Here is a 12,044-nt window from a genome sequence, read left to right on the forward strand (position 1 = left end):
TCATCACCATGACATCATCATGACACCATAATCATAATCATCATCACCATGACATCATCATCATTGACATCATCATCATCATCATCATCATGACATCATCACAAAAATACATTTGGGTCCAAAAATAACAAAAACTACGACTTTATTCAGCATTGTCTTCTCTTCTGGGTTTGTGTTCAATCCTCAAATAAAGATTCAAACGGTTATGAGTCAGTGAATCGATTCATGATTCGAATCGCCAATGTGACGTGATTTCAGCAGTTTGACACGCGATCCGAATCATGAATTTGAGCATACGCCCTCGGACTAAATCTAAAACTGTGTGTGAAGATGAACGGAGGTCTTACGTGTGTGGAACGACCTTAGGGCGAACTAACCGTTTAAAGGAACACTCCACTTTTTTTGAAAATAGGCTTATTTTCCAAGTCCCTTAGAGTTCATCAGTTGAGTTTCACTGTTTTTTGAATCCATTCAGCCGATCTCTGTATCTACATTCACATTTTACATTTATGCATTTAGCAGACGCTTTTATCCAAATCTGGCGGTAGCACTTTTAGCATAGCTTAGCATACATCATTGAATCGGATTAGACCGTTAGCATTGCGCTAAAAAATGACCAAAGATTTTATTTTTTCAAAGATAGTATTTTTCCAATTTAAAACATCACCGTGTACTAAGACCATCGGAAAATTAAAAGTTTAGATTTTTAGACCGATTATAGATTATTCTCTCATGCCATGGGTGATATTACGCAGAAAATAGTACCTAGCTATATCGGCCTAAAAAAATTGTCTTTTTCATTTTCCGTTGGTCTTAGTACACGATGTAACTACAGAAGAGTCAAGTTTTAAATAGGAAAATATAGTGAAAGTCTTTGGTCATCATTTTTGAGCGCGATGCTAATGGTCTAATCCGATTCAATGATGTATGCTAAGCTATGCTAAAAGTGCTACCGGCAGATACAGAGATCGGCTGAATGGATTCAAAAACGGTGAAACTCAACTGATTAACTCTAAGGGACTTGGAAAATAAGCCTATTTAGAAAAAAAGTGGAGTGTTCCTTTAATATCACTTAACTAACCTTCAGGCTAACCTAAGTCTACTAATCCTCTAATGAGAGCTAACTTTGCACACGATTGGCTAACGATGCATGTTTTGTTATTTGAATGTGTTTGTTGGTGAGGACTTCCTGTTCCCCTCAACAGGAAATGGCTTCCCCTCCATTTGTCTTATCAGCAGTTCTCACACAACTTCATGTTCCTCAACTCCCAAAACATGGAGGGTTTCCTGTGCGAAGAACCTCTGAATGCTTTATTTGACAAGCAAAGTAATGCAGTATTTCTGCTCCACATACAGATAAACATACTAAACAATAAGCAGCGTCACGGACAATTAAAATGGATTCGGACAATTGCAAGAAGCAGTTCTCCTAATGTACGTACCAGATGCCACCCATATCTGGATATAAAACGGGCTGGATTCACAGAACAGCATGTCAAGTAAACAGATCATTTGTAGTCAGATAAGAACAGCATTTCTTCTAGGCATCTGTGCAGCTGAAATCAGATCGAAGTTCACAGCAACTTTTTGCCTTTTTTAGTGACTTCAGACTGTTCCAAATATAGTAAGCCGTCTATGGAGGTGTTTATTTTAAGGCTTTTGTAAAAGCTAGGCATCATAATTACACTCTTTTCTGTAATGCAGAAGCACAGTTATCCCAGATTGCATGAGCTTAAAGGGCAACTCCGGCGAGAAATGCCCCTCGGGGTGATTAACAGATGGTTAGCGAGTCGATCGTTCTCTGGGATGCGTTTTCATGAGAATCGAATGTAAAGAGTTTTATCTCTAAAACAGATTAGCTTATAGCGCTTGTCTATGGGGTCAGTGAAATTAAACCGCTAGTTAATACCACTAACAAGGCTCAACATAGCCTCACACTAACACGGCAGCATAATGAGGGTCCCTACATGCAAACCGAAGCATTGAGAGATTCTTTGTAAGAGGACAAACAGTTTAATAAGAAGATACTTTATAAAGACAGTGCATTACGCGTTTACAGACGGCGGCCATCTTGGGAAAGTCGAGCGGCGAGCGCTGTGCTAAGAGATGAACTGTGACTTTGAGTCTCATATGGTCCGTTGTTTCCGGAAGAAAGCACTGAACGTGACAGAGAAAATAAATAAATAAAAATAAAAATGTCCATGTGATTAGATTTCACAAACTTAACTCCTATCGACCAGCTCACTTAGCACAGCGCTCGCCGCTCGACTCGTCGAGACTGTTTCCCAAGATGGCCGCCGTCTGTAAACGCGTAATGCTCTGTCTTTATAAAGTATCTTCTTATTAAACTGTTTGTACTCTTACAAAGTTCTCAATGCTTCGGTTTGCATGTAGGGACCCTCATTATGCTGCCGTGTTAGTGTGAGGCTATGTTGAGCCTTGTTAGCGGTATTAACTAGCGGTTTAATTTCACTTACCCCATAGACAAGCGCTATAAGCTAATCTGTTTTAGAGATAAAACTCTTTACATTCGATTCTCATGAAAACGCATCCCAGAGAACGATCGACTCGCTAACCATCTGTTCATCACCCCGAGGGGCATTTCTCACCGGAGATGTCCTTTAATGAAAAATACATTCAATATGGTGCAAGGCATTTAAAGCCATCAAGGTCCAGTCCCATAAAGTAACCAGACAATTTGTACGGTATTGGTACCGACTACTACACTCTTTCAGGTTTAGCTCTCGGCGACTTTCATTTTTAAAAAGTAGCTCTCAAATGAAAAAAGGTTGAAGACCTCTGTTCTAAGGCATCGCTGAGAAAAATAACCCTTTTGCAACCTATCTTTAAAGGGTTAGTTCGCCCAAAAATGAAAATTATTTCATAAATTGCTCCCCCTCATGTCGTTGGACACCCGTAAGACCTTCGTTCATCTTCAGAACACAAATAAAGATATTTTAGTGTAAAGCTGAGAAAGGCTTCAGAAAGGCCTCCATTGGCATTCAGTCCATTCCCACTCACAAGACCCATAAAGGCCCTAAACACATCGACACACAGCCCATCTCACTACAGTGGCTGGACAATCATTTTACAATGCGACGAGAATAGTCCTTTCTCAGCTTTCAACAAAAATATCTTCTTTTGTGTTCTGAAGATGAATGAAGGTCTGACGGGTGTCCAACGATATTTTTGGGTGAACTAACCTAACCCTTTAAGTAGATTTTGGGAACAGCTTGTCAATTTGGACTAAGTATTGAGGAACTCACCAGTAAAGGGCACCAGCAGATGGAGGCGATGGCCATGATCAAGATAAGCTGCACCATCATCTCCACTTCGTAGTCTCGTCTCCGTTGATGGCTGTCCTGTCCACAACACACCCTCAGGAGTGTGATCACACTCACCGTGTTGAGCAGGAACGACACGGCCAGAGATAGCAAGCCGACAAGCGAGAAAATCAAGCTGAAGGTCATATCTAGAGGATTGGAGCTGATGTTGAGGAAGCACCAGGAACCTGGGAACTGGATGTGGTAGCTTCCTAAACCCGACAAAGGCAAAAGGCTAATGCATCCGGCCGTAATCCACACCATGGCCACCACTGAGCACGCTCTGGAGTTGGACATCGTGGAGGAACGTGAGAAGGGTCGGTTGATGCCTATGAAGCGTTCTATGGCCATGGCGGCGCCAAGAAGTAGCGGGCAAAGCCCGTAGAAGATCATGGACATGCCCATGAAGTTGCAAAAGTGGCAGTGAGGGTCAATTTGGCGCCAGTTGAAGTGTGTGATATGGAAGGACACCACAATTGACCCGGTGACCAATAGTCCCATGAAGTCGGTGAAAACCAGGCCGCCGAGGAAGAGCAAGAATGAGGAACGTGAGCGACTCTTGGTGTGCTGGAAGGTCTTGGCCAGGACCACCATGGCGAAGAGATTGGAGCTCAATCCGAGTACGCTGAAGACCGCAGAGAAGTATGCAGAGGCGATGGTGCGGTTGTGGTTGAAAGGAGGGCTTTTTATGGAGAAGCAAAGGGGAGTCGCGTTGCTTGGCGCGACCGTATTCTCGATGGAGAACATCGTTGAATCCATAGTGGTGGTAGATGAGTCCTCTTCTCCAGTTGGGTTTATTTCATCCTGTAAACAAAAAGACAATGAGAACGCTTAAAGGGGTGATGAATTGAGAAATCAACTTTCCTTTGAGCCTTTGATATATAAAAGGTCATAGTAATATAAAAACATCCTGTAAATTTCAGACCTGAATACGTCCTTGTTACTCAAAGAAAAGCTTTTATAGACACCAGGCCCAGAAAACAATCGTTTGCGCATCTAGGCGTCATTGTGTGTCGAAACACCGCCTTTACAGAATAATAAACACGTCTAATTCATTCCGAGAGAATCATTCTGGTTAGCGCTTTCGAAAAAATCCCTCATGTGAACTGACAGCGGAGCTGAAGCTCATTAAAAGGCAATTCTTCTCTAATCCTAGCCGTGGTGCGTTTACTTCCAAGTCTCCAGTGACACGCCCATCAAAACCCAGCGTTCAGGAGAGAGCCTCAAAACCAGAGTAGAAAATAGCCTATTATTGATTAGTAAATGCATCTTGATTTAAGAATATTTAGACATTTGGACTGGAAACAAGAAGAGCATTTTTTTTTGCATTGTAAATTAAGTTCCAGGCAAATATGTCCCCCTCGGAAAGTCCCTGCTCGTGAGTTTTTACTTTTTCAAAGTTCAGGAACTTTTAGGGGTGGGACTTGGATGCAGAACATGCTGATTGGTTGAGTTAATGCAGCATTTTATTTCAACCACCATTTTTTAAAAGTCTGTTGTGGTGGGTGCAGTAAGACTTCTTTGCTATTCGAGTTAAAAAAATACTCCCAAAGGGCCGATGACGAAGTTCAGGCTTTAAGCTTATGCACGGAGGACAAAATCCAGTGGGAACTGGAAAGTTGCAAGCAGTTCTACGTCAAACAGACTAATTTCCCTAATCTTCACAGTACTTTAGACCACGATTGGAATGCAGACAGCAACAGGTCTTGGGGAAATTGTCCCAGGTAATATCGGTGGAAGCACAGCTTAGATAGAAAATACATTTCAATATATAGTCGGAAGGTATTCAAATTGAGAAGTCTTCTGAAGAGACACAATCACTTTATATGATTAGAAGCTAAACCATACTTTTTTGACGTGCAAGAACAAACCTCATTGTTTCTTGCACGTCAAGCAATTATGGATTGAGCTGCCAATGCTGAAATCGAGAGCTCTTTCACTGCATTTAAAATCAAATACTTCCCAACTATATAGATTGCGAAAAATGCTCTTCTTACTTAGTACTTTTGTCTTGTTTCTTGTCAAAATATCTAAAAATTCTTTTAGATTATTTATCTTATTTTAAGCAAAAACTCTCTTCATTTTGAGTTATTTTTTTCCAAAACAAGACAATTACTTTTGCTTGTCTAGTAAATACTTCTTGTTTTAAGAATTGTTAGATGTTTGGACTAGAAACAAGACAAAAATGCTAAGTAAGAAAAGCATTTTTTGCAGTGTATTCGAAAAAAACAAGAGGCGAAATATCCTACTAATTCAGGCGAGATTTTGAAGTTCACAAAGTAAATTTCACACTAATTGTAGTACCATATACACTACAGTATGCAATTTTATACGCAGTGCCAAGTCTTCTGAAAAGACACATCGCTTTATATAATTGGAAGCTTATCCACACTTGTTTTTAACATGCAAGAATAAACCTCATTGCATTGCGCGTCAAGAAATTATGGTTGAGCTTCCTTTTTCAAATTTGTATGTTCGCTTATCACTGTAAATATGTCAAATTAAATGAGTTCCTTTACGATGTCTTTATAAAAGTTTTGGGTGAACAGACTTTCAATGGAGGGATAGAAATCTCTTAGATTTCATTAAAAATATCTTCATCTGTGTCACAAAGATGAATGAAAGTCTTATGGGTTTGAAAGACATGAGGGTGAGTAAATGATGACAGAACTTTCTTTTCTCAGGGAACTTACCCTTTAGTAAACATTGCTAAACACTTTATTTGCTAGGGTTGTGTACTAATATACACCACATGACGTTCTGGAACATTGTTTTGCCAGCAAACGGGAAAAACTAGTCACATCCCTGCGTTGTTTCCCCAATGTCTTGTGCAATAGTACAGGACACTTGATTCCGAGAAGACCTTTAACTGCAAACAGAGACTAAAACTTGGGCTATGATGGACAAAATGTGTCGCTTTTGACGTCACAACAGGAAATGTCAAATATCTGACGAGTCCAATCTACAAATGTATTCATTTATTTTGACGGTTCCTTTCAAATATTTGCGATCATCTAAACTAAACAAGCCCAAGTATAACATTTGCTGAAGTAAAGCAGAAGTTTTAAAATTACTTTTTTTTCCAATTAATAATCAATAATATTAATCACCATAAATAAATAGTACTTTAATTAACCTAAAACATGTTAACTCATACTAACAACATGTTAAGTCATGCTAGCAACACACCAAATCATGTTAGAAATGTGTTAAACCATGCTAGCAATGTGCTTTTAAGTTTCTTTAAACTTTCAGAAAAGTTTGTTCACAAACTTTACCAACGAACCAGATGCACATTTTGGATTTTAACATCTGATTGGACAATATGCTTTTGAAGCTGACAGCACAGTATATACACTCACCTAAAGGATTATTAGGAGCACCATACTATGTTTGACACCATACTGTGTTTGACCCCTTTCGCCTTCAGAACTGCCTTAATTCTCCGTGGCGCTGATTCAACAAGCTGCTGAAAGCATTCTTTAGAAATGTTGGCCCATATTGATAGGAGAGCATCTTGCAGTTGATGGAGATTTGTGGGATGCACATCCAGGGCACGAAGCTCCCGTTCCACCACATCCCAAAGATGCTCTATTGGGTTGAGATCTGGTGACTGGCGGCCATTTTAGTTCAGTCAACTGATTGGCACGTTCAAGAATCCAATTTGAAATGATTCGAGCTTTGTGACATGGTGCATTATCCTGCTGGAAGTAGCCATCAGAGGATGGGTACATGGTGGTCATAAAGGGATGGACATGGTCAGAAACAATGCTCAGGTAGGCCGTGGCATTGAAACGATGCCCAATTGGCACTAAGGGGCCTAAAGTGTGCAAAGAAAACATCCCCCACACCATTACACCACCACCACCAGCCTGCACAGTGGTAACAAGGCATGATGGATCCATGTTCTCATTCTGTTTACGCCAAATTCTGACTCTACCATCTGAATGTCTCAACAGAAAACGAGACTCATCAGACCAGGCAACATTTTTCCAGTCTTCAACTGGCCAATTTTGGTGAGCTTGTGCAAATTGTCGCCTCTTTTTCCTATTTGTAGTGGAGATGAGTGGTACCTGGTGGGGTCTTCTGCTGTTGTAGCCCATCCGCCTCAAGGTTGTGTGTGTTGTGGCTTCACAAATGCTTTGCTCCATACCTCGGTTGTAATGAGTGGTTATTTCAGTCAAAGTTGCTCTTCTATCAGTTCTAATCAGTCGGCCCATTCTCCTCTGACCTCGAGCATCAACAAGGCATTTTCCCCAACAGGACTGCTGCATACTGGATGCTCTTCCTTTTTCACACCATTCTTTGTAAACCCTAGAAATGGTTGTGTGTGAAAATCCCAGTAACTGAGCAGATTGTGAAATACCCAGACCGGCCCGTCTGGCACCAACAACCATGCCATTTACATTTACATTTACTCATTTAGCAGACGCTTTTATCCAAAGCGACTTACAAAAAAAGGGTAGAGCAATAGAAGCAACGAAACAAACAAAGCCAACAACCTGTAAGAGCTGTAAGAAATCTCAATTAATTAGTAGAGTACACAACTGTTTTTTTTTTTTTTTTTATAGCCAGCTACAACAAATACTCACGTACGGAAAATACAGAACACTGGATTTGGATAGCTAAGATAACAACCCATTAGGACTAAGGCTGATGCCCCAACTGTTGTCGTTAATGCGGATTCAGTGGCCCAATGGGTTGGTTTTGTATGGCATTCTAGCTTAACGCGCAGCAATAGCCATCGACAGCAAAAACTCACGTACGCAAAATACAGAACACTGGGTTTTGGTAGCTATGATAACTATGTAACATACCCGCCTGAAGGCACAAATCCGGATGAGAGACGTAGATATGATCAGTAAGTGCTATTCTGTATTGGTCAAGTGCAATAGGAAAAGTGCAATTGGAAAAGATGTGTCTTAAGATGTTTTTTAAAAATGGCTACAGACTCGGCAGCACGAATTGAGATCGGCAGGTCATTCCACCAGGTGGGAACGGTCCAGGAAAATGTCCGTGAGAGCGATTTCATGCCTCTTTGGGAAGGAACCACGAGGCGCCGCTCATTCGCAGAACGCAAGCTTCTGGAGGGTGTGTAAGTCTGAACATGCCACGCTCAAAATGGCTTAAATCACCTTTCTTTCCCATTCTGACATTCAGTTAGGAGTTCAGGAGATTGTCTTGACCAAGACCACACCCCTAAATGCATTGAAGCGACTGCCATGTAATTGGTTGATTAGAGAATTGCATTAATGAGAATTTGAACAGGTGTTCCTAATAATCCTTTAGGTGAGTGTAGTATTAATGCTATTAAATACGAACATTTGTCTCATATAAATATCCTTATCAATCGAGGCCATGAGTTACAGTGATTTTAACATTATTTCAGGCCCTTTTTCCACATTAAAGAAAGTGTATGCAAGATTGTGGCCGAAAATGGTACTGCAATCACTATCCCCTCTCCCCCTCACTCTGACTCGAGGTTGCCAGATAGGCTGCAGGATTAGTAGAACGTTTTTAGATCTCTAGCTGTGGTAACTAGAGCTGATCTGGCAACCCGGATGCCGAAACACTACTGACTTCGTGATTGGTCGATAGGTGAAGGGCGGAGCTTCAGGCCAAAACACAAGATGTCAACATCAACATCAGTTGAGGGCAACAACAACTTTTAAATGACAATATCCTGCCGGACTATTGTTGGCAGTGATATAAGTATTTGAAATTAACATGATTTCTTAATGTCTAGTGACATATCAGCGCCATTTTATGATTCATTGAAATACCTTTCTTACATACAAATCCTTTAATATTCCTTAACAATTTGAACGTTGTCCTTTTGTTCTCATTGCTTTATTTAAAACAATCTCAGTAACTGAACTTATATTCTGCCCTAAAACTTTTATGAATCTCCATAAAAACACCAAGATCTCAAAGATGGATTTTGAGGCACACTTTATTTAAAAACACATAAATCCGTCTCCGATTTTTCCCTTAGGAATGTGAAGTAGCTCCTCTCTCCACTTTGGCCATTAAACATGAGTGGCTTCATCCACAAACCCCTTCAGATCGATACCGTAAGTGCCGTTACCTCAGCCATTATTTTTCATCAGGCAAAAGGCTAAACGTCGGAATACATTTGGGGATGGAGGATGCCGTCTCCAGCCGTGGGTTCCTGTAATCGCTGCTAATGAGGATACAGTAGACAGAAACCCGAGGCTGGTGACGGTGTTTATGTGCCTCTCTTAGCAGCGTAATTCCAAAACAAACTCCATTAGCCAAACAGAGACCTTTCCACGGCGCGCTTGTAATCAAATTCGATAAAACGAATCCCAGAAATAAGCTTAGTGAATCTCAGCGCCAGAGAGTGGGCTGGGAAATCTGGGATTCGTTTCCAGGCGTATATGTATAGTCACATCTTTAAGGATTTCAGAGTAAAGCTTCATCTAAATGTGTGTAACATCAGCAAAGAAATGTGTGGCATTATTTATCAAATAGGATTATGGCTATGTTGTTGTATAATCATAACATGATTAATTATCATGGGATTAAAGCTTGTTGCAGCAATACTAGTTAAGAACCATGGTTCTTTGTAAAGTTTCAGAGGTTTGGTTTCTGGTTATTGTAACACAACAGGTAGTTTTTTTCCTGAGTTAGAGAATCAACTAGACAGGTCTAGAATAGAATATGAAAAGCGTTAAATGTTAAATAACAGATTAAAAAGAAGAAGAAAAAATTGCATTTAAATAGCCTATATCTATTTTTGCCAGTTCATTTTCTTAACACACATTTTTGTTTTGATTTTCTGACCCAGCCACAATAGTTGCTCAAATTCAAGATTGAAATACCACACACACACACACACACACACACACACACGTTTGTTTTTGTGACATATGGGGACATTCCATAGGCATAATGGTTTTTATACCGTACAAACTGTATTTTACCCCGACCCCTAAACCTAGCCATCACACGAAAAATTCTGAATTTTTACTTTCTATAAAAAACCTAATTCTGTATGATTTATTAGCATTTTGAAATGTGATGACATGGCCAATGTCCTCATATTTCACCCTCTCCTTGTAATATCTATGTCATACCCATGTCATTATACACATTCGTGTCCTCATTCAATAAACATGCCCCCCCCCCCACACACACACAATATGTATATATATATATATATATATATATATATATATATATATATATATATATATATATGCTATATTATATATATGCTATATAACATACATTTGTGTCACATAGAAGCTCTAACACAAATGACAAATGATTTATAATAGCTGTTTTAAATAGAGATAAAAAGGAATTCACGTATTTATTTTGTTCTCTTTCTAAAATTATGATTATGACGATTGTAGGTTATCGTTTTGCTACACTAGCCGTAGTTTACAACTGTGGCTATACAAATGGTATGGTAGCTAATCAGTCCGCCAAAACTACAATTGTTACACCTTTACTACAATAAAACCATGGTTAATTTTCGTAAGGGTTAAGTTTTGCACCTGCCGACTGATCGTTTATAAACTTTATACCACTTACATGCGATTCAAATGTGTCATTGACGTTGTTGGCAAGTTTACAAAAGTGCCTTATTTTCAGCAGGAATCCATCCAAAACGAGTAAAACATCCAAAGAAAACATAAAACTCCTTCGCGCGACGTTCAAGTCGTAAATTAAAGTTGACAGCGATCGCGACCGTCACATTTTACCTGAGATTGAGAAACCGCGAAAGTCTGGCGCGCCAATTTCCTTCAGTCTCGCCGGGGATCCTCAAACTCCTGCCTCCATCCTGATAACAACACACTCCTCCAATCTTCTTCTTCAGTAGGCTACTGTGATGATAATGGTGATGTTGATGAAAGTCACCATCCTGTTCCTCTTTCCTCGCACTTTATATATAGCGCCGTTATTCCCGGAAGCCGGAATAATCTCCGCCAGGAGCTTCTTCTACAACTAAAATCGATACCAGAAACTCTCCAATAGCCTATTATGGACGCCCATTCCTGCAGCAATTGTTCTCATATGATGGGAACGGCTTTCCATACTAGGCTATCAACACAGTTAGCTTACTAGGCTTTTTTTGTCCTCCAAACTTTTAATCCAAATATTTCTAAAGGTGTTTGAGCGATGACAACATGACCAACTGTGTTACAATTGCCCCTGGTCTCCTCTATTTTGGTGATCGACAATGTAAAGAAATGGTCTCTAAATATGTTTTGTGCTCGTGTGTGGTTTCAGTTTCAGCAGCTCAAATCATTTTAATTTAGCATGAGGGAAAATGCTTAGGTCTATATTTGCACTGATGGAAAACGCTTTTAAAACACCTGATGAAAGTGATTAATTCCTGCGATCGTGAAATAATAAGCATTAGAGAAAACACACACAAAAACACTGTTATCAATAAGTCACCAACAAAAATAGTGTCTTAAAACAATATTAGATCTTTAAAGTCTACTTTTTTTCTACAACTTTTTTTTTTATTTTTTACTTTGGTATTTAGGCTACCTCAAAGGGTCTGTTCTTCTGCAAAGTATTAGTGCTTGATCCGATAGCTCGGTGGGGTGAAGCTAAAAGCCCCATCAGTGTTTATGACCACAATAAATAACCAGAGCTGATAGGTCTGCTGGACCTTTAGAGGACATCATGGCTGTTTTCACTTAGCTTAAGGGATCATTTGAGCTTAGGCTAAATGCATCC

At 39.8% G+C, this 12,044-nt stretch overlaps 1 protein-coding gene across 3 annotated transcripts in view; it reads right to left on the reverse strand.

Annotated features, from left to right (window-relative positions):
* The window catches only part of tbxa2r (thromboxane A2 receptor), an 18,393-nt gene extending 7,036 nt beyond the window's left edge, over positions 1–11,357 (reverse strand). The window contains exons 1-2 of one of the 3 annotated variants that reach the window (XM_067415243.1): positions 10,887–11,354; positions 3,267–4,127 (exon numbers count right to left, since the gene is read on the reverse strand). In XM_067415243.1, the coding sequence (XP_067271344.1) occupies positions 3,267–4,127; positions 10,887–10,988 (963 nt within the window). In that variant the 5' untranslated portion in view covers positions 10,989–11,354. Of the gene's footprint in view, positions 1–3,266; positions 4,128–10,886 lie in introns of all 3 variants that reach the window. The other 2 variants (XM_067415245.1, XM_067415244.1) reach the window with 2 other exon arrangements.
* Between the last annotated feature and the right edge of the window lie 687 nt (positions 11,358–12,044).

This window comes from Pseudorasbora parva, chromosome 14 (genome assembly GCF_024679245.1).
Source record: "Pseudorasbora parva isolate DD20220531a chromosome 14, ASM2467924v1, whole genome shotgun sequence".
Lineage (NCBI taxonomy): Eukaryota > Metazoa > Chordata > Actinopteri > Cypriniformes > Gobionidae > Pseudorasbora > Pseudorasbora parva.